The sequence below is a fragment of the Mauremys mutica genome, chromosome 15 (assembly GCF_020497125.1).
Source record: "Mauremys mutica isolate MM-2020 ecotype Southern chromosome 15, ASM2049712v1, whole genome shotgun sequence".
Taxonomy (NCBI): Eukaryota; Metazoa; Chordata; order Testudines; family Geoemydidae; genus Mauremys; species Mauremys mutica.
The window spans coordinates 9,791,053-9,814,038 of record NC_059086.1 but is presented as its reverse complement, the minus strand read 5'-3'; the positions used below and the strand labels follow the sequence as shown (position 1 = coordinate 9,814,038).

At 53.8% G+C, this 22,986-nt stretch overlaps 1 protein-coding gene across 1 annotated transcript in view; it reads right to left on the bottom strand.

Moving 5' to 3' along the window:
• Positions 1-788: 788 nt before the first annotated feature.
• The window catches only part of LOC123350252 (deleted in malignant brain tumors 1 protein-like), a 32,904-nt gene continuing 10,706 nt past the window's right edge, over positions 789-22,986 (bottom strand). The window contains exons 4-9 of the mRNA XM_044988742.1: positions 20,742-20,921; positions 16,344-16,667; positions 14,936-15,265; positions 6,302-6,628; positions 3,671-3,784; positions 789-2,415 (exon numbers count right to left, since the gene is read on the bottom strand). Coding sequence (XP_044844677.1) covers positions 2,285-2,415; positions 3,671-3,784; positions 6,302-6,628; positions 14,936-15,265; positions 16,344-16,667; positions 20,742-20,921 — 1,406 coding nt within the window. The 3' untranslated portion in view covers positions 789-2,284. The remainder of the gene's footprint in view (positions 2,416-3,670; positions 3,785-6,301; positions 6,629-14,935; positions 15,266-16,343; positions 16,668-20,741; positions 20,922-22,986) is intronic.

Sequence of the window (22,986 nt, the reverse complement as noted above, 5' to 3'; positions counted from 1 at the left end):
TGAAGCAGCATGTTTCCCCGCTGTCATTTACAGAGCAGTTTTACAATCAAAAAATATTTTTTTTTGTAAAGAGAAGTCATACTTTTGTAATTGCACAAAGAAGGGAGGTAAAATTGGCCCCTTTTGCCCCTGTTATCTGAATAAACATGTCCCACACATCCACTCCCCTCTTTACAAAACACTTGATTTTTGCAACAAAAGCATTTTTAATCACAGGATTAAAATTAAGTAAAATCAGAACTGAACTAAAGTGATTGAAAACTAGATTATCATAAATTTTTAAAATAATGTAATCATGTTTTCACAGCCTAAAGAAATGCCAAGAGCAGGAAATAGATAAGTGCATTTCATTTCCACAACTAAATAATTAGCATCCCTGCGACACAACTTAAAGAAAAGATTTTAGTAATTTTTTGTCTAAATGACTTGCATAGTAAGAAAAAACCCTGTAAAATAGCTTTCAGGAATGTAAATTGCGAAGAAGTAAGTTCCTGTGGAATAGCAATATTATACAAAACCCTCACATAAAGAAGGGGTTTACAGTTTTAAAAAGCGGCAAAAGGCAAGTCATAGCTTTCTAAATGTTTAAAGAAACTCTTTTAAGAATAGTATCAGAGGAGTAGCCGAGTTAGTCTGGATCTGTAAAAAGCAACAAACAGTCCTGTGGCACCTTATAGACTAAGAGATGTACTGGAGCATGAGCTTTCGTGGGTGAATACGTCTGACGAAGAGGTTATTCTCCCACGAAAGCTCATGCTCCAATACATCTGTTAGACTATGAGGTGCCACAGGACTCTTTGTTGCTCTTTAAAGAACAATGTTAGTTTGCTTTTTAAGTTTATGGGGAAGGGGCGGAGCAAGGGCGGGGGCTCAGGGAGAAGGCATGGCAGGAGGGCAGGGGGCTCAGGGGACGGGGCAGAACAAGAAGAGGGGCTCTGGGGGAAGGGGCAGTGCGAGGGATGGAGTTCAAGGGGAAGGGGCTGCGAGAGGGCGGGGGCTCAAGAGTGAGGCTGCAGTACCCCCCTCCACCATTCCCCCAGGTACCCCTCCCAGTACACACGCACCCCTCCAGTACCCCCCAAACATCCCCCCAGCACCCCCCAGGTACTCCTTCCTCTTCCCCCCAGATCCCCCCTTCCCCCCACAATAGTGTCCTCCTTGGGGGAACCTGAACTATGGTCACTCTACCTAGGCAGAGGCCAATGGACTATTGATGCGTCCGCTAAGTGTCTCACAAGTGTTGTCTAAAAGAGGCAGAGCCGCTTGAACAGGCCTCTTGTGGAAAGCCGGACGTACCTAATTTCTAGAGCCTGCACGCTCACGGATATCTGCTTTATAGCCACCGAGAGCCATGGATCATTTTTGCGGGTTGTGGCTCAGATGCGGATACAAATGTTCTATCCACGCAGGGCTCTGCTAATTTCACCCCCCAGTGAAGGAAGAGGATGACTTGCTGATAGTGCTACATTATCATTATACACACAATTCCATCGAGCTATGGACGTTAAGGCCAGAAGGGACCATCATGATGATTTAGGCTGATCTGCACATTGCAGTGAAATGCACAACAGGGCTGGTGCCTGGACACAGCTGCTGTCCCCGTGTCTAGCTGTGTAATATCACTGCCGGGTGTTTATGCAGCACAAGGACAGGGTGGCGGTGGGAAGGTTAGAGAGGAGCTCTCTGTATCTGTAACCTGGCCCATTCCTTTCCAATAAACAAGGCACCATCATGCAGCTGCACTTAGTTCTGCACCTTATCTACATACTAGAAACAGTAACGATCATTTACTGGGGGCCTGGCCGGCTGCTGCACTGAGAGATGGGCCTGGTGCCCCGAGCTCAGGGGGCATCAGGCACAAGCAGACAGACAGGGCCTGGCACACTGGGCACAGACAGACACCCATAGTCAGTCTCTCCCCATAGCTCATTTAAATGTTGGGATGGTCGCTGGGTGGGGAAGGAGCCGGCTGTCTCTGTGCACCTGACAATGGTTCTGCCGGGCGCACCACCTGCTGTCTGCATGGCTGGGCACAGGCTGCTCAGGGATGGGCGTGGGCCCTGCACCAGGGAAAGCTTTGGGGGGTGGGGGATGGAACAGAGGAGGCTTCCAAGGCAGTTGGGGATGGTAATGGGGGAGCTGAGACCTCCAGCCAGCAGCCCCAGCCCCCGGACGAGCCCCAGCAGAGTTCCCACAGCCCAGGACCTGGCAGCCCTGGAGCTGCTCTGCGCAGGATCCCACCGGCCCGTCTCACTGCAGGCTGAGCCCAGCCGGCATGCGGCTCTCACAGCACCGGGTTTTCCTTCACCAGCCGGGTGATCTCGCTGTTGGGCTCCCTGGGGGGCTCTGGATTTGCCCCACCCTGGGGCTGGAGACGGGTCCCTGGAGCCCCCAGCTCCTCCATGTTCACGTGGCCTGCAAGCAAGAGGACAGGATGAAGTGCCCAGGCGAGGGTTGCCGGCTTTCTAATTTCACAAAATTGAACACCCTTTCCCCATCCCCTGCTCCAAGGCCCCACCCCTGCCCTTCCTCTGAGGCTCCACCCCCCCACTCCCTCCAGCCCCCCTCCCTCCATCGCTTGATTTCCTCCACCCTCACTCACTTTCACTGGGCTCAGGCAGGGGGCTGGGCTGTGGGAGGGGGTGAGGGTTCCAGCTGGGGTGTAGGCTCTGGGGTGGGGCCAGAAATGAGGGGTTCCGGGTGTGGGAGGGGGCTCCAGGTGGGGGCAGGATGTGGGGTGTTGGAGTGGGTGAGGGCTCTGGCTGGGGGTTTGAAGTTCAAGAGGGGGCTCCAGGCTGCAGCCAAGGGATTTGGAGTGCGGGAGGGGGTTCCGACCTGGGGCAGAGGGTTGGGGTGCAGGTGCAGGCTCTGGCAGGAAAGGAGGGTGCGGGTGGGGATTTTGACCTGGGACACAGGGTTCAGGGTGCGGGCTCCTGCCAGGCAGAGCTTACCTCAGGCAGCTCCCAGTCGGCAGCGCTGCGGGCTTAAGGCAGGCTCCCTGCCTGTCCTGGCTCCGTACTGATCCTGGAAGTGGCCGGCATGTCCGTCTCCAAGGCAGAAGCGCAGCCACCAGAAGCGCACTGCCCCCCACATCTCCCATAGACCTTTGCTCCCAGCCAATGAGAGCTGTGGAGCTGGTGCTGGGGGCAGGGGCAGCATGAAGAGCTTCCCTGATCACCCCTGCCTCTAGAGGTCACAGGGACATGGCGGCCACTTCTGGGGAGCTGCACAGATCCAAGGCAGGGAGGGAGCCTGCCTTAGCCCTGCTGTGCCACAGACTGGACTTTTAACGGCCCGGTCAGCGGTGCTGACTGGAGCCACCAAGGACCCTTTTCAACCGGGCGTTACAGTCAAAAAATGGACACCTGGCAACCCTAGCCACCCCCAGCCCCCCTCACCCAGCATTCCAGGGTGCCTTGTGAATGGAACCCCACTGCCAGGGCAGGGCTGTAGGGACAGGGCACCCGCAGGCCAGGACAGTGGGCCTGTGCATGGCAGCTAGTGCAGGGTCCCCAGTAGCTGTGAGAACAGCAGGTCCCCATTCAGGGAGGCAGCCCAGGGCATGGACAGGGCACTGGGCTGCAGCTGGGGCTGGATTCCTGGGTCAGGACGGCAGGGCAGCCCTTGTCCCCCCCCCTTCCCCTCCCCTGTGGGGGTCCAGGGCTCTTACCCAGGGAGTTCCCAGAGGCTCTGTTCCGACGCATCCTCCAGCAGAGCAGGGCCCCACAGATCAGCACCACGAGGGCACCCAGGCCGATAAGCACATAGTAGAGTATCTCGAGGCCTGGGGAGAGAGCCCATGAGACAATGAGCTCTGCCCATCTCTGCCCCACAGCCCCTGAGACCGACTCCCTCCCCACCCATAGCCCCCTGCCAAGGCTGACTCCCTCCCCTGCCCCATAACGCCCCAGGGCCCAACTCTGTCCCCCGCGCACAGTAGGGTGACCAGACATCCCGTTTTGGCCAGGACAGTCCCTTTTTTAAACCCTGTCACAACCGTCCTGAATTTTTTGGCAAACGTGGGCATTTGTCACAAAGTGGGGTGCAGAGGAACATTGGGGGGCAGGTGGTGATGCCAGCGCCGTGCAGGGGGAGAGCCAGGGGTCGGGTGGGGGGCAGGCAGGGGTCGGGTCAGGAGCGACACCAGCCCCAGCCTGGCATGAGGGGGCAGGCAGGACTCGGGTGAGCGGCTCAGACCAGCCCCGCAGGGTGGTGGAGGAGGGCTTGGGCTAGCCCCATGTGATGTTCCATTTTCCCTCTGGGAAATATGGTCACCCTACCCCACAGGTCCCCCCCCAGCCAGAGGCAGGTTAATGTTTCCTGGCACCCTGGGCCAGAGCAAGTGGGGGCCCCTCCCTACCTCTTCCGCCTGCAACCCCGCCCAGGGCCCCATCCTGTTCTGCCCTTTCCCCTGCAGCCCTGACCCTGTTCCACCCCCACTGGGGCCCCACAATCCATTTGTTCCTTTCTGTGCCCCCCACTTCAGCCCCAAGGCCGGAGAAGCTCTGTCCCCCCTGCCACAGTCCCGGGGCTGCAGTGGGGAGCGAGCATCCTCCAGTCCCGGGGCCGCAGCGGTTGCCAACTTCCTACTCGCACAAAACCAAACACCCTTGCCCTGCCCCCTGCCCCACTCCTCCTCTGAGGCCCTGCCCCCTGCCCCGCCCCTTCTCCAAGTCCCTGCCCCTGCTCACTCCATTACTTCCCCCCTGTCGCTCGCTTTCCCCGCCCTCACTCACTCGCTCACTTTCTCCAGGCTGGCTCAGGAGGCTGGGGGGCTCTGGGCTCTGGCTGGAGGTGCAGACTGATGGCTGGGGATGAGGGATTTGGGATGCAGGTGGGGGCTTTGGGCAGCGGGGATTGGAATGCAGGGGTGGGGTGCGGGCTCCACCTGGGTGTGTGGGTTCTGGGGTGGAGCTGGGCATGAGAGGTTTGGGGTGTGGGCGGGTGCTCCAGGCTGGGATCGAGAGACTCAGAGGGCAGGAGGGGGATCAGGAGGCTGGAGAAGGGGGTTGAGGGATTTGGGATGCAGGTGGGGGCTTTGGGCAGCGGGGATTGGAATGCAGGGGTGGGGTGCGGGCTCCAGCTGGGTGTGTGGATTCTGGGGTGGGGCTGGGCATGAGGGGTTTGGGGTGTAGGTGGGTGCTCCAGGCTGGGATCGAGAGACTCAGAGGGCAGGAGGGGGATCAGGAGGCTGGGGAAGGGGGTTGAGGCACGGCGGGGAGAGTGAGGGCTCCGGCTGGGGATGCAGGCTCTGGAGTGGAGCTGGGGATGAGGGGTTTGGGGTGTAGGTGGGTGCTCCAGGCTGGGATCGAGGGATTCAGAGGGCAGGAGGGGGATCAGGGCAGGGGGTTGGGGCCCGGGAGGGACTCAGGGGTGCAGGCTCCAGCTGGCGCTAATCTCAAGCAGCTCCCAGAAGCAGCAGCATGTCCCCTCTGCGGCTCTTATGAGGAGGTGCGAACAGGAGGCTCTACGTGCTACCCGGTCCACAGGCACAGCCCCCACAGATCCTATTGCCCGTGGTTCCTGACCAATGGGAACTGCGGAGGCGGTGACTGGAGTGGAGGTAGCGTGTGGAGCCCCCTGGCTGCCCTATGCTTAGGAGCCAGAGGGAAGACACGCCACTGCTTCCCGGGAGCCTCAGGGAGCCTGCCAGCCCAGCTGCATGGAACCGCCAACCAGACAGTCAACGGCCCGGTCAGCGGTGCTGACCACAGCCACCAGGATCCCTTTTCAACCAGGTGTTCCAGTCAAAAACTGGACATCTGGTCACCCAATATGGGACATCCCCCATCCCGCCCACCCGGTGCTTCTGCCAGGGACTGAGTTCAGGGCACAGGGGCTTTCCCCACCCCTCTCACCTGGCACTTCTGCTAGAGCTCTGGGCTTGTTTCCCCAGGGTGGATTTTTGCTGGTGGTGGGGCACCAGCTCCCAGAGGCCCCTCCCCAGCTGCTTCTAAAGGCCCTGCCCCCTAGACTTCTCCCCCAGACCCCACAGGCTTTCTGCCCCCCAGATCTGTGCTCTGGGTTTGCCTGCAGGGGTAGCAGCCTCCAGCGCCGGAGCCAGGGCTGGCAGGAGAGGGAGCCCCGTGGCAGAGGAGGCTGCTCAGAGACCCAGGAGTGGTGCTCCAGGCTGAGCAGGGCTGTGGGAACTGCTGGGACAGCCAGTAACCTCGGTGTGGTGGGCAGGAGCCCTGGCGCTGCCCCCTTGGAGACCGGCATCCCCTTGGCATGGCCAGGGTGTCACTCCCACCCACCCCGTGTCTGCAGGAACATGGGCACGGCTACAGTGCTGGGCACTCACCAGCCTGCCTGGCACACACCACGCTGGCCTTGTAGCCACGGCCACACTGCCCGGGATCCAGCTGGCTCAGCAGGCACTCACTGATGAGAGACTCCTGGCCTGAGCATCTCACGCTGTCCAGCCAGATGTCACCGGCCCCTTGACCAAACTGAACTCCCAGGGCTGACTGCACCGTGCCGCAGCCCAGCTGCTTGCACAACACCCCTGCCTCCGGCAGGCCCCAGCCAGCGTCACACACAGCACCCCAGGTGGTGTTAATCAGCACCTCCACTCGCCCGGAGCAGGAGTTTGAGCCATTCGTCAGCCGCAGCCTCAGCGGGCCCTGATCTGAAACACAAAGCACAGGGCATGAGATACAGGCGCCCAGATACCCGGCACGGCTCGCGGATGGGGTGTGTGTGTCTGCACAGAGCAGAGAGGAGCCGTTTCTATTTCATCCCACCTGCATGTGTGCATGTGTGCGCACACTCACACACACACAAACACACACACACTCAAACACACGCTGCTACACAAGCAGACACACACACAGAGTCCCAGGCACAACCCCCATTCGTTGTTATGCTCACACACACATTGCCTCAAATACACACACTGTCACACGCACACATACTGACATTAGGGTTGCCAACCGTCTAATCACACAAACCCAAACACTCTTGCCCCGCCCACTTCTCTGAGGCCCTGCCCCCGCTCACTCCAGCCTCCCTCCCTCTGTCGCTTGCTCTCTCCCACCCCCACTTTCATCCGGTTGAGGCAGACGGTTGGGGTGCAGGAGGAGGTGCGGGGTGCAGGCTTTGGGAAGTAGTTTGGGTGCGGGAGGGGGCTTAGGGCTCGGGTAGGCGGTTGGAGTGCAGGAGGCAGATGGGAGCCGCAGCCAATGGGAGCTGCGGAGTCAGCGCTCAGGATGGGGCAGCGTGCAGAGACTCTGGCATTTTAAGTCTATACAGGAAGAAGACTGGGTGTCTTTCTGTGATAACTCAAACAGAAGTTGTGGCCTTGGCTCAAGAGAGATTCTCTTGCCGAGTTTTGCCGATGGCCCGATTCAATGCTCAAAACGCTCCCTTCCAGCCTTAAACTCTGTTAGTCTAAACAGGCTCCACGCACAGAGACGGCATGAGAATGGGAGAACAGGCTCTCTCCTCACCACTGAAATGAAGCCACCTCTTGGGTGGGCCAGGCAGCTGAGAAACAGGACAGGGAAATATGGCCCAGCTGTTTAGAACAGGAAGCGAGGAAGCAGCCTGTGTCCAATCATAGCTCCCAAAGAACATTACAGGTTCAGGATTAATTAACTAAGATGAAAATTGGCCACAACAATGGGGATATCAGACCTACTCTTGACAAAGTGACCCTCGTTTCTAGTCCATGTAATTGGCTATGGGCTCAATTTGATACCATATCCAACCAATGAGGCCTGTGATTACACAGTGCCCCGTTGTGCCATAGCGGGGCAGGCAATCATAGATTCATCGACTTCAAGGCTAGAACGTACCTTTGTAAACATCTAGTCTGATCTCCAGCGTAGGGCAGAGAACGTCTCCCAAAATAATTCCGAGAGCAGAGCTTTTACAGAAACATCCATTCTTGACTCAACAATTGTCTGCAATGGAGAATCCATCACAACCCTTGGTAAATTGTGCCAGTGGTTAATTACCCTCACCATTCTAAATGTATGCCTCATTTCCACTCTGAATAGGTCTAGCTTCAACTTCCAGCCATTGGATCCTGTTCTACCTTCCTCTGCTAGATTGAAGAGCCCAGTGTTAAATATTTGTTCCCCAGGTAGATTTTTGTAGACTGTGATCAAGTCATCTCTTACCCTTCTCCTTGAGCCTGTCGCTGTAAGACAGGTTTTCTTGCCTTTTAATCATTCTTGTGGCTCTTCTATGACCCTCTCCAATTTATCAACATCCTTCCTGGATTGTGGGCACCAGAACTGAATACAGTTTTCCTGCAATGGCCACAGCAGTGCCAAATATAGAGGTAAAATATCTTCTCTACTACAGCTCATGAATCCTTTCTTTATACATCCCAGGATTGCATTAGCCCTTTTGACCACAGAGTCTCAGTGCCCAGCTGATTGTCTACCACAACCTGGAAATTTGTTTCTGAGCCACTGCCTCTCAGGATATAATCCCCCACCATGTAAACATGATCTGCATTCTTTGTTGCTACATGTAGATATTTACATTTAGCCATGTTAAAATGCATATTGTTTGCTTGCACCTAGATCATCTGCTATTGTGTGTCCAGGGAGGTTGAAGTGTTCTCCTACAGGTTTCTGTATATTGCCATTCCTAATATCTGATTTGTGTCCATTTATCCTTTTCCATAGGGACTGTCCAGTTTGGCCGATGTACATAGCAGAGGGGCATTGCTGGCATATGATGGCATATATTACATTGGTGGACGTGCAGGTGAATGAACCGTTGATGGTGTGGCTGATCTGGTTAGGTCCTGTGATGGTGTCGCTGGTGTAGATATGTGGGCAGATTTGGCATCGAGGTTTGTTGCATGGATTGGTTCCTGAGTAAGAGTTACTATGGTGCAGTGTGCAATTACTGGTGAGAATATGCTTCAGGTTGGCAGGTTGTCTGTGGGCGAGGACTGGCCTGCCACCCAAGGCCTGTGAAAGTGAGGGATGATTGTCCAGGATGGGTTGTAGATCCCTGATGATGCGTTGGAGGGGTTTTAGCCTGTAGGAGAACACTTCAATCTCCCTGGACACACAATAGCAGATCTTAAGGTGGCCATCCTGCAGCAAAAAAACTTCAGGACCAGACTTCAAAGAGAAACCGCTGAGCTTCAGTTCATCTGCAAATTTGACACCATCAGCTCAGGATTAAACAAAGACTGTGAATGGCTTGCCAACTACAAAAGCAGTTTCTCCTCCCTTGGTTTTCACACCTCAACTGCTAGAAGAGGGCCTCATCCTCCCTGATTGAACTAACCTCGTTATCTCTAGCATGCTTCTTGCTTGCATATATATACACCTGCCCCTGGAAATTTCTACTACATGCATCCGACGAAGTGGGTATTCACCCACGAAAGCTCATGCTCCAATACATCTGTTAGTCTATAAGGTGCCACAGGACTCTTTGCTGCATATGCATAAAGAAGCATGCTGTGGCTTACCACCCTAAGAACATTCTAGAAGAGGCCAAGGGGAGGGGGAGTGAAGGGGTATGGGCATGTGCTGAACAAATCCATGTACGGAGGAGTTGAATATGATTGGTTAAAAAGTTTGTGTTATGCAACTTGTTGTGTAAGTGCCATGTGCTATAAAATAGCAAGGGGCGGGGCTCCTTGCTGAAGGGACTTTGGCTGAGTTTTGGTGCCAGGGCCTATCCCTTTGTGCACATTGAATTGAAGTGAATTGAATTGAACTGAATCAAATCAAATCAAAGGGGCCAACCACTCCTCCCTGCATAGCGCTCAGCAAGGAGGAGTGGTTGGCCCCTTTCCCTCCCCCAACCCTCTGCCCCTCTCGCTGGACCCTCCTCCCCTGCGTGTCATCAAGCGGGGAGAAGGGGTTGCTTTTTCTCCTTCACCTCCTTCCCCCCCACCCCAGGGCACCCTCCTTCCCTGCCTACAGCCTAACATGGAGGAGTGGTTAGCCCCTTCCCTTGCATCCCTCTGCCCCTCCCACTGAACCCTCCTCCCCTGCGTATTGTCTAGTGGGGGGGAGTGGCTGCCCTTTGCCTGCCCCTCCATATTAGTGCCTCCTCCTGCCCTCTGTCAATATGGAGGAGGCCCCTGCCCATGTCCCTACCCCTGCACCTGCCCCTACCTCTGCCCCTGCTGACCCCGTGGTTCCCCCCTTGCCACTGCCCCTGCCCGCCCCAGCAGCTGACCTCTCGGCCACCACTAGCCCGGACAGGGCCGCCCAGAGGATTCAGGGGGCCTGGGGTGTTCAGCGGCGGGTCCCGGAGCGAGTGAAGGACCCGCCGCCGAATTGCTGCCGAAAACTCTCATGGGGGGCCCTGTGGCACCCGGGGCCTGGGGCAAATTGCCCCACTTGCCCGCCGCTATGGGCGACCCTGAGCCCGGACTCTGCCGCTGCCATGGCCACCCCTTCCACCGGCAAAGAGGGCCAGGGGCTAGCTGGTGGCTGGAGTGGGGGGACAGGGTTTATTTTAGCCATCTCAGCGCTGGCTCGGCTGGGGTGGCCACCCTGTTCTCCCCCAAGCTACGGCCCAAGGTGCTGGGGGGTCGCCAAGGTCGTGCCAGACCGCCTGCTGCACGTCCGGGCCTGTGTGGCGGGGCTGACCTTAAACCTGGTCAACGTTTATGCCCCAAACACAGGCCCGGAACGAGTGCATTTCTACTGGCAGGTGTCGGCCTTCCTTGAAACCCTGGATCCTCATGAGTGCCTGGTCCTGGGTGGGGACTTCAACACCACCCTCAAGGACCAGGACCGCTCAGGAGTCGAGAAATCCCAGGCAGCTGCAAGCGTCCTCAGGGAGATTGTGGACCATCACTCCCTGGTGGACATCTGGTGTGACCACCACCCGGACGATGACACCACCTTCACCTATGTTCGGGTGGAGGATGATCGGTCACGCCACTCCCGGTTGGACTGCATTTATTTCTCACGATTCCATCTGGCATGGGCCCACACCTCCGGAATCCGGCCGGCCCTGTTCTCGGATCACTGCTTGTTGACAGTGACGGCCTCTCTCAGTTCGGAGAGGCCGGGGCCGGCCTATTGGCATTTTAACAACAGCTTTCTGGAGGACTTGGGCTTTGTGGTGTCCTTCCGGGAGTTCTGGCTGGCCTGGCGGGGGTAGCGGCACACTTTTCCCTTGGCACGGCGGTGGTGGGATGTGGGGAAGGTGCACGCATGGCTCTTCTGCCGCGAATACACCCGGGGCACCAGCTGGCGGAGGGATGCAGTGATAGGGCAGTCGGAGCGGGAGGTCTTAGACCTAGAGAGGCATCGGGCCTCCGACCCCAAGGATCCATCCCTCTGCGCAGCGTACCGGGAGAAGCGGGAGGAGCTCCGAGTCCTGGAGGACCATCGGGCCCAGGGTGCCTTCATTCAATCCCGCATCCGTCTCCTTTGGGAGATGGATCACAGCTCCCACTTCTATACCCTGGAGAAAAAGAGGGGGGCTAAAAAGCACGTCACCTGCCTCTGGCGGAGGATGGCACCCCCCTCACGGATCCAGAGGAGATGCGTGGAAGGGCCAGGGCCGTCTACACCAGCCTTTTCTCCCCGGATCTGACCGATGCCGAAGCCCACAGGGTGCTCTGGACTGAAATCCCGATGATCAGCGCGGGCGACTGAGATCGGCTGGAGCTGCCTCTCTCTCTGGCCAAGCTCTCGGAAGCCCTCCGTCTCATGCCCACCAAAAATCCCCAGGCATGGACAGACTGACCATGGAGTTCTACCGCATGTCCTGGGACGTCCTCGGCCCAGACCTAGTCACCGTCTGGGCTGAGTCTTTGCAGAGCGGGGTCCTCCCTCTTTCGTGCAGGCGAGCCGTGCTCGCCTTATTGCCAAAGAAGGGGGACTTCCGCGACCTACAGAATTGGCGTCCCATTTCGCTCCTCAGCACGGATTATAAGGTCATAGTGAAGGCCATCTCGCTGCGGCTGGGGTCCGTGCTGGTGGACGTGGTCCATCCTGATCAGACCTACACCGTCCCACGCCGGACCATATTCAATACTATTTGGTCTGGGACCTCTTGGAGCTGGGGCGTAGGGATGGTCTCTCATTCACCCTCTTGTCCCTGGACCAGGAGAAGGCATTCGACAGGATGGACCACGGGTATCTCCTGGGCACTTTGCGGGCGTTCAGCTTTGGGCCCGTTTGTGGGCTTTCTCCAAGTGCTGTACGCTGATGTGGAATGTCTGGTCAGGCTCAACTAGACCCTGACCGAGCCAGTCAGCTTCGGACGGGGAGTATGGCAGGGGTGCCCCTCTCGGGCAAGCTGTATGCTCTGGAGATCAAGCCCTTCCTCTGTCTCCTCTGCCGGAGAACTGGCAGGATTTGGAGGCCAGGGTGGGTGAGCGGCTGCGGAGATGGACAGGACTGCTCTGGTGTCTCTCCCTGCGAGGGAGGGTGCTGGTGCTGAACCAGCTAGTCCTGTCCATGCTCTAGCATTGGCTCAACATGCTGAGCCCAGCCCCGGGGATCCTGGCCAGGCTCCAGAGAACGGCCCTGGAGTTCTTCTGGCTGGGGCTGCACTGGGTCTCTGCAGGGGTTTTGAGCCTCCCCCTGGAGGAGGGAGGACAGGACCTGGTCTGTCTTTGCAGCCAGGTCCATGTCTTCTGCCTCCAGGCCCTGCAGAGACTCCTTTCTGGGGCAGGTATTCCGGCATGGAGCACGTTGGCACACGCCTTCCTCCATCGCCTCCGAGGGCTCCGATATGACCAGCAGCTCTTTCTCCACTCGAGGGGCCTTCCATGAGACCTCTCAGAGCTGCCCGTCTTCCACCAGGACCTTCTTCAGACCTGGAAGCTCTTTTCAGCGACCAGGTCCTTTGTGGCCACCAAGGGGCGGACCTCCTCCCGGAGCACCTGCTACACAACCTCGATCTACGTGTGCAGGTGGCGGAGTCTCCCTCAGTGCACCAGAGGCTGGTCCTGGCAGAAGCCACTAGGGTCGGAGACCTCCTAGACTATGACAGGGGGGACTGGGTGGATCCCTGTGAGCTCGGTCGGCGCATGGGGCTCTCCACCCTTCCGACCCCCCTTGCGTACTCCAGGAGGTGGGGGCCGCCTTGTCACCCGTTTCTCTCATCTTCCTGCGGCGAGCCCTGCGAGAGGGCGCTCCCCGCCCACCCCTCACCTCGGGCCCTCCGGACATTTTTATTTGGCTCTGTTCCCCAAGCTCCCCCTGGCCTCCCCCGCCACACACACCCTGAGCCGTCTGCACACCCTGCAGCCGGTCCCGTTCCGAATGGCACCTAGAGACCAACTGTACTCGCTCATGCTCCACACACTGCATTTCCTCACCCTCGTGTCCCGCCCCGACACCAAAAGGCGGGACTATCTTCCACCTAAAGAGGGTGAGGAGCCCCGGTGGGCCAGCCTTTATTCCACCTTGGTCCCACGGGGACATCGGTTGGCGACTCCTTCACGGAGCCGTGAGCACGGGCGTGCACCTGATGTGGTTCACCCCCGTACCTGAGGCCTGCCCCTTCTGCGGCGTGAGGGAGAACCTGGCGCACGCCTACCTTGAATGCGCCAGGCTGCAGCCCCTATTCCGGCTCCTCCAGAATCTCTTCTTGACGTTCTGGCTGCACTTTTCCCCACACTTGTTCCTCTTCGCACACCCCATCCGTGGCCCCACGAAGTCACGAGACCTCGTCAGCCTCCTCCTGGCCCTGGCCAAACTCGCCATCTATAACACCAGGAGGAGGAGGCTGGACGAGGGGGGCTCTGTGACTGTGGAGCCTCTTTCCATTCCTCCCTTGTCTCACGCATCCGGGCGGAGTTCCACTGGGCAACGTGCGCTGGCTCCCTTGACAACTCTGAGGAGCAGTGGGCGCTGTCCGGGGTTCTCTGCTCGGTGTCCCCATCCGGCACCCTCGTTTTGAACCTCTGACCTTCACTCTGATTCCTGTTTTTCATTAGTTGTCCCCCACATTCATTTGTTCTCTGGGTCCCAGGTTTTCCAATATGACTACAGGCTGATAATGCCATTCCACAGCCTAGCTGCCTGCACTTGCCTGCACAGTCAGGTAACTGCCAGCTGAGATCACACACAGTTCCCCACTGCTGGTCGTGAAGCTCCTTGACTCTCTCAGGGCAGGGATTTGGGCCATTCACCCGTCAGAGTGGAGCAAAGCCTGACTGACTGAGCCTGTAAACACCCCCAGGGAATAATAACTCAGAAAGATTCCTGGGCCTCTGATTGCTAGTGACGCTGGGGAATTTAGTGTCTCCCACTGACAGGTCTGAATAGCCTCTAAATACAGTGCCTGCCTGTCAAGGACTCACTCCCCACCACTGACATGCAGCCACCTCTGGGGTGGCATAGGGCAGCTGAGAGACAGACAGGGCACAGAAACGCATAGGCTTTGTAAGAGAGTAAGTGAGGAAGAACCCTGTCCCCAATCACAGCAGTGGGGGATATTACAGGTTCAGAGGTAATTAACTGAGATGGAAATCACCCAGAGTGACGGGGATAGGAACCCCACACTTCTTAAAAGGATCCCTGAGTGGCTGCAGGATCCATTCAACCCCAAGCCCCACAAATGGGATCTACGGTTACCCAGCACCCCATTGTGCTGTAGTGGGGCAGGGGGATCAGAGCGATCAGCGACGGGGAGGGTCTCTCACTGAGGCGCACGTACTGCTCCCTGCAGTGCAGGCCCTAAGTGCTGTGCTGGGGCACTGGGGCCAGCACTGACTGCGAGGGGAGAGCGCCCCCTACTGAGCCCCCATCCCGCTCTCTGCAGCACAGACATGTAGAACTGTGGAGGGGATATAGGGTCGGCATTGACACCATGGGAAGAGCAACACTTTCTGTGACCCCCAATGGGTTCCCCGCAGGACAGGTCCTTAGCACCATGCTGGGACATTGGAGTCAGTGCTGACTCAGACAGGGGGGGATGGTCTGTGCTGAAAGCTTCCCAGCCTGAACCCAACAGCACCCACAGTAACATCATGGAGAGTTACCTGAGCACACAACACCAGCTTCTTCTCCGTGGGTACAGTTACTGTCTCCCCAAAGCCGAACTTTGCAATCGGAGAGAGCAGCTTCTGTCCCTGCGCAGCTGATGTCATCCAGCCAGATATTCCCTGATCCTTGCCCAAATCGAGCCCTTCCTGGGGCTGATAATGGCACTCCACATTCCAGCTGCCTGCACACGACTCCAGCATCACTTATGTCCCAGTTGTCATCACACACGGTTCCCCACTGCTCGTTGAGAAGCACCTCGACTCTCCCAGCACAGCGACTCGGACCATTCATCAGTCGGAGAGGAAACTGCTTTAGAATGGTTGCATCTGCAAATGCCCCAAGGGAATAAACATTCAGGGAGGTTCCTGTGCATCTGATCACTAGTGACCTTGGGGCAGGGATTTCCCTACACCCCCTCTGACTTTCCCCAACACCCCTTGCCCCAGTTTTGTGAACTTTTTGCATGCAGTGTTGCCAATTTAGTGATTGTTTGGAAATTTGACTTGAAATTGAAACATTAATACAGCCTTTAAAAGCATATACAGTGTATGATAAAATATGTGTATCTGGAAAAGTACAATAGATTTGAAAAGTATGAACATAGACTAGCTTCCTTATACAGCTGTTGTTTTTATAACAACGTCAGTACATTCATTTCAGTGATGTTGGCCAACCTAATAATTTCAAATGATCATTTGTATGCAAAATCTATAAATGAGCTCTCCCTGATAGCTAGTGATGAGCTAGGGGCTGGGGGGAAAGGCTTCAGGACCAGATTGTAGTTACATTCACACCTAATCTACCTAGGTATCCAGCAAACAGAGCTGTGTTGTCCAAGTGATAGATTTTGGCTGGGGTTGGGTTACAAATCACTTGAATGCAGGGGGGTAATGAAATGTTGTTGTTCTTATTGTATGAGTAAAGTCAGCCTGTGCTGACTGAGAGCATCAAGAGAGAAGGTAGGGATCTGTGTTTTGCTTGATAGTCTGCCTCAGTCACAAGTATTATTTGACCTCCCATCTCCAGTGTTTAAAGGCAGAGCTGATTAGCTCCATAGATAGTGTTTTGTTCTGTTAAGTGACCACTGCAGCTGAAATCACTGATAATCAGGTCTAAGTGCTTAGACCTGCTAAATGCTGTGCTGAGGCAGTGGGGCCAACACTGAGCCCCCATCCCACGCCCTGCAGCACAGGCATGTACAACTGTGGATATAGGGTCAGCACTGACACCATGGGAAGAACGACACTTACTGTGACCCCCAATGGGTTCCCTGCACTACAGGCCCTTAGCACCATGCTGGGGCACTGGGGTCAGCGCTGACTCAGACAGGGGAGCAGGGTCTGTGCTGAAAGCTTCCCAGCCCAAACCCAACGGCGCCCACAGTAAAACATCATGGAGGGTTACCTGAGCACACAACACCAGCTTCTTCTCCAGGCTTACAGTTATAGGTTCCCCAAGGCTGAGCCCAGCAATCGGAGAGGGCAGCTTCTGTCCCTGTGCAGCTGACATCATCCAGCCAGATATTCCCCGATCCTTGCCCAAATCGAGCCCCTCCTGGGGCTGATAACGCCGTCCCACAGCCCAGCTGCCTGCACACGACTCCAGCATCAGTTACGTCCCAGCCATCATCACACACGGGTCCCCACTGCTCGTTGAGAAGCACCTCGACTCTCCCAGCGCAGTGACTCGGGCCATTCACCAGTCGGAGCGGAATCTGCTCTGAAATGGCTGAGTCCACAAATGACCCAAGGGAATAAACATTCAGGGAGGTTCCTGTGCGTCTGAGCGCTAGTGACCTTGGGGAAGGGATTTCCCTACACCCCCTCTGAATTTCACCAACACCCCCCACCACAATTTTGTGAACTTGTTACATGCAGTGTTGCCAAGTTAGTGATTGTTTGGAAATTTGATTTGAAATTGAAACATTAATACACACTTTAAAATCATATACAGTGTATGATAAAATACGTGTATCTGAAAAAGTACAATAGATTTGAAAAGTATGAACATAGACTAGCTTCCTTATACAGCTGTTGTTTTCATGACAATGTCAGTGCATTCATTTCTGTGATGTTGGCCAACCTAATAATTTCAAATGATGATTTGTACACAAAATCTAACTGAGCTCTCCCTGACAGCTAGTGATGAACTAGGGGCTGGGGGGGGGAAGGCTTCAGGACCAGATTGTATTTACATTCACACCTAATCTACCTAGGTATCCAGCAAACAGCTGTGTTGCCCAAGTGATAGATTTTGGCTGGGGTTGGGTTACAAATCACTTGAATGCAGGGGGGTAATGAAATGTTGTTGTTCTTATTGTATGAGTAAAGGACAGTAGAACTGTACTTAGCCTGTGCTGATTGAGGGCATCGAGAGAAAGAGAGAGAGAGAGAGGGTGGCGACAGGTGTTTTGCTTGATGGTCTGTCTGAGTCACAAGTATTATTTGACCTCCCGTCTCCAGTGTTTAAAGACAGAGCTGATTAGCTCCATAGATAGTGTTTTGTTCTGTTAAGTGACCACTGCAGCAGAAATCACTGATAATCAGGTCTAAGTGCTTAGTCCTGCTGCGGGGCCAGTGTTTCTGTGGAAGAGATGGCCCAGCCTGCACTAGCAGTGAGGTTTCCCCCACTGAGAGCTCAGCTGAAATCACTTAGAGTTGGTGGAACCTCAAGAGACCAACTCGTAGAGGTCACAGTGGCAGGTGGCAGCAGAAGGTGACGGTGCAGGGCCATTGGCAACACAGCAATGGAGTGAATGGTGGCACAACGCATAACAGTGGCCAGAGTGAACAGTGAGTAGCTGGAGGAACGAGCAAGGTGCCTTCTTGCCCCCTAACTGGGAGGTGAACTCATGTGAAAACACCTCTGAACTCTGAGTCTCCACTGACCAAGGACAACACCCGTGAGTGGGGTGCAGTGGAGGGAAAAGTGAGGGGCACATTAAATAAACATTTGTTTGTTGGACTATATTTTAGTGACTTTGCACCAGAATGCTAGATTTGTGACTGGGAATGGAAACTTATATAAATATTTCCTAGTAGGCCAAGATTTTTAAACCAGGGTTATCTCACATTGTTGCTATCTTGAGAGGTCATTATGTTGGGGAGTTTCTGTACTAAACATTTTTATTATTATAATTAGTTTTTACATAAGAATGGCCATACTGGGTCATACCAATGGTCCATATTGTCCAGGATCCTGCCTTCCAACAGTGGTCAAGGCCAGGTGCTTCAGAGGGAATGAACAGAACAGGTAACTATCAAGTGATCCATCCCCTGTTGCCCATGGCAAACAGGCTAGGGACACTCAGAGCATGGCGTTGCATCCCTCCCCATCCTGGCTAATAGCCACTGATGGACCTATTCTCCAGGAATTTAGCTAGGTTTTTTTTTAAATCCTGTTATACTTTTGGTCTTCACAGCATCCCCTGGTAAAAAGTTCCATGGGTTGACTTTATGTTGTGTGAAGAAGTACTTCCTTTTGTTTTTTTTTAAACCTGTTGCCTATTAATTTCATTGGGTGACTGCTAGTTTTTGTGTTATTTGAAGATTAAATAACACTCCCTTATTCACTTTCTTCACACCAGTCAAGATTTTATAGACCTCTAACATATCCCCGCTTAGTTGTCTCTTTTCTAATCTGAAAATTCCCAGCCATTTTAATCTCTCCTCCTGTTTCATACCCCTAATCATGTTAGTTGCCAGTCTTTATACCTTTTCCAATTTCAATAGATCTTTTTGGGGATGGAGTGACCAGATCTGCACACAGCATTCAAGATGTGCACGTACCATGGATTTATATAGAGGCAATATGATATTTTCTTTCTTATCTATCCCTTTCTTAATGATTCCCAACATTCTGTTTGGTTTTTTGACTGCCGCTGCACATTGAGTGGATATTTTCGGAGGACCATCCACAATGACTCCAACATCTCTTTCTTGAGTGTTAACAGCTAATTTAGACCCCATGATTTGGGATGTATAGTTGTGATTATGTTTTCCAATGTGCATTACTTTGCATTATATTTTCCTTATATTGAATTTCATCTGCTATTTTGTTGCCTAGTCAACCAGTTTTGTGAAATCCCTTTGTAGCTCTTCACAGTCTGCTTTGGACTTAACTATCTTGAATAGTTTTGTATCATCTGCAAATTTTGCCAGCTCACTGTTTACCCATTTTTCCAGATAACTTATGAATATGTTGAACAGTAATGGTCCCAGTACTGACGACCCCTCAGGGATAGCACTATTTATCTCTCTCCATTCTGAAAACTGATGATAATTTATTCCTAACCTTTTGTTTCCCATCTTTTAACCAGTTACTGATCCATGAAAGGACTTCCCTCTTATCCCATGATGGCTTAATTTTTTAAAGTCAATTTAAATTAAATTTTTTTAAATAAATTACATTTGTTTTAGAAATCTGGAACTGTTATGTGTTTTGGTGTACTTTGCATTATCCTTATGTTAAATTTGCATTATTCTAACAAAACATTTAATTTATTGATATCTCTTTTATATGTTGCAGGTAAGAGTGCAAATGAAAAGACAAAAAACAATGCAACAATTTTTCCCCTCAAAGGCCTCAAAAACCAACCAAAGTGAAGAACACTTCAAGAACCAAGAATATATCAACGTGTCATCTGAAGGTTCTGTTGAGATGAGTTCCTGTCTGCATCCTGTAAAACTTGCCCATACCGGTATTGCCCTGGCCTCTTCTTTTGTCATTCAGTGTTGAACGCATTCTAAAACAATATGCATTTCCTCACCTTTTGGGGGCAAAGCCAGACTTTAAGGCAACTGCTCCCCTACTTGGTGTAAACTTTGCTTGTGCCAATCAGAAACGAACACAAACAGGTTTTGGGCCCCGTCCCCTATGACACTTCTATGATGTCATAGTTGGTACTTTAGGCCTGCCTGCCATGTGCAGGCAGGGAGAGGAGAAAGAAAAACGAATCCTGTGTATCCTGTGTACACCCGTAACCGAGCCTGATCACCTCGAAGCCTCTCTCTCAGCTCACGTGTTTCAAACAGAGTTTCTACGTTTGCCGGTCGTTATGCGTTGGTTTGTATTTGTAAGTATCGGTTATTACTAAATGCTGCATCTTTGTTTATAAATATTGTTAGTAGATATTTTAGTCATTGTGTGTTTTAAGTTTCATTAACTCTATTAGCTAATCATACGCTGCTCCCTTACCCCTTGTAATTATCCCCAATAAAACTTTAAATTGATTAACTTTAGTTGTGTGTGTGTGTCTGCAGTTTGCATTGTGACCCATATTCTCCTTGCATCCCTTACCAATATAGTCTATTGCCACGTGCAGCCTGGTAAATAACAGGCCTGCATTTTTTTTCGCCCCTGCGTGTACGTGGCAATCCACAGGTTCAAGTTGTATATTTACATCCGGTCAGCCTGAAGCACAAATACAGCTGCCTACTGAAGAACTGTGTGGGGGAAATGCAGTCAGCACTGACACCATGGGAAGAGCAACACTTACTGTGATGCCGAATCGGCTCCCTGCAGTACAGGCCCTTAGCACCATGCTGGTGCACCAGGGTCAGCGCTGACTCAGACAGGAGAGCTGGGTCTGTGCTGAAAGCTTCCCAGCCCAATCCCTCCACCACCCACAGTCACGTGATGGATGCAACTTACCTGAGCACACAACACCAGCAACTTCTCCATGGGTACAGTTACTGTGTCCCCAAGGATGAGCCCTGCATTGGGAAAGGGCAGCTTCTGTCCCTGTGCAGCGGACATTACCCAGCCAAATACGATCAGATCCTCTCCCAAACTGAGCCTGACCTGGGGTTGATAGTGCCGTCCCACAGCCCAGCTGCCTGCACACAACTCCAGCATCCTGTAAGTCCCAGCTGTCATCACACACGGTTCCCCACTGCAGGTTGTGAAACACCTCGACTCTCCCAGTGCAGTGACTTGAACCATTCACTAGTCGGAGCTCAGCCACTTCTGAGATGTTGGAGCCTGCAAACATCCAAGGGAATAAACACTTAGGGAGGTTCCTGTGCATCTGATCTCTTGTGTCACTGGGGAACGTAGCGTCTCCTGCCAACAGATCTGACCGGTCTCTGCACACAGCAACTGCCTGTCAAGGGCTCCCCACCACTGACCAGGCTAATCACATGGCCAATGTTGAAGTTTTTCCACTCCCCTCCCAGCCAGCTGTCACCTAATTAGGCAGACTGGATGGCTGTCTGGCCTACTTCTCTCACTACAGCACTTAAAAAGATCACCCCCCGCACTGCTGGCAGGAATCTCCTGGGGAGCAGATTTACACCCTCACTCCTGGCGCTGGTATTCGCTCCAGTGCGATACTGTGCAGGGCTGCAGGGCAGATACTGGCACAAGCATCTCGGTGATTGGCAGCTGAACACAGTCACCCATCTTATTAGTGGTTGCCTTAGCGTGACATCAGCATTGAATTTACATGTGTTGGCTCCATAGCTCTCTGAAAACCTCACCCAGAGTCCATCCCCCGTAGATCTGCCTGGAGCGCAGGGACGCCTGGCAGGAACCTGCTGGGCACCAGGCTGACAATGGTTGCGACCAGGGCAGAGGCAATGCACACTTCCTACAAGCAGATCGGCCCCCTCCTGAAGCAAACACCTGCCCCTGCGCTTCCTGCTGACTTGCCACGACTGACTTGGCAACATCGTTTTGTGGCAGCCATTGCTGCACTTGTGTCTAGTGCTGCCAGCCCAGTCCCAGTCTCAGATGAATGATGACAGAGCTGGGCTGACAGTTGTTTCCTCACTGAGGGGCAGAAACTCTGAGATAGAGACTGCCGTGCTGATGGATTTTCAGAAGCCCTAACTTGTATCTGCCTATTTGCAACCTGGGATGTAGATCCTAGGCTAGGCTTAATGGGCCCCTGACTGGCCTGGTCAGAGGGACTGCTGCAATGCAGAGATTTGACTTAGGCCAATCCTCTCAGTGTGCCTGTGGGGCAGTAATACAGACAGTCACATGTTGTGGAGGAGAAAAGTATCATTAGCAGTCTGGACCTCAAGGATGCACAGTCAGGTGGCTGAACAAGCTTGAGGTAAGCATGGTGGGAATGAGCTCTCCCCTGACAGATAGTGATGAGCTGGAGAGAGGAAAAGGCTTCAGGACCAGACTGTGTTTACATGAACACACCCATGCTGCCTAAATATCTAGCAGACGGAGCTGTGTTGGCTGGTGCTGGGTTACGAATCACTGTAGTACTTAAACGCAGGGGTAGTGAAATGTTGTTGTCCTGATTGTCTCAGTAAAGGGCAGCAGAACTGGCTTTAACCTGTTCTGACAGAGGGGCTCACCCACAACTGAACTGAACTCACTAACCAGGAGGCTCAGACACCAGACCCCTATCAACAGTGAGATGGGGTGGAGATGGGTGTTCCAGCTGAGGGGTCTAGACATGGTTTAATCTGCCCCTCACTGCTCTTCAAAGATAGAGTTAATGAAGGCTCCATTAGGAGTCTTTTTGGTTTAGGTGATCACTAGAGCTGAAATCACCTGCTGTGAGACAGTGTTTCTGCCCAGCCTGCTTCAGCACTGAGGTTTCCCCACTAGCAGCTGACAGTCACTGAGAGCTGGATGGAGCCTCAAGAGAGCGACCTGCAGAGGTCACAGTAGAGAGGCCGGGGGCAGCAGAAGGTGAGGGTGAGCAGAGTGGTGAGTGGCTGGCAGGGCAGCTGCCACCAGAGCAAGCACCCAGACAGCAGAGCGAGCCAGGCGCTCTCCTCCCCGCCCCCATGGTGGGAGCTGAACTCACACAGGTGCACCTCTGAACTCTGGGTCTTCACTAACCAAGGACAACCACAGTGAGTGGGGTGCGGTGGAGGGAGAAGGGACGGGCACCTTAAAGGCACTTTTGGTTGCTCGTCTCAAGATCCTGAAGCAAAACACACTGCCCAACGTACTCTGAGGGAGGTGTTTTGCTCATGGTTTTATGTTTATAAATCCTATTTGTGGCATTTTCCCAAGTTAATGCTGGGAGGCTTCCCTCCTTTTATTAAAAAGTTTCTTTTCTGCACTGAGACTCTGT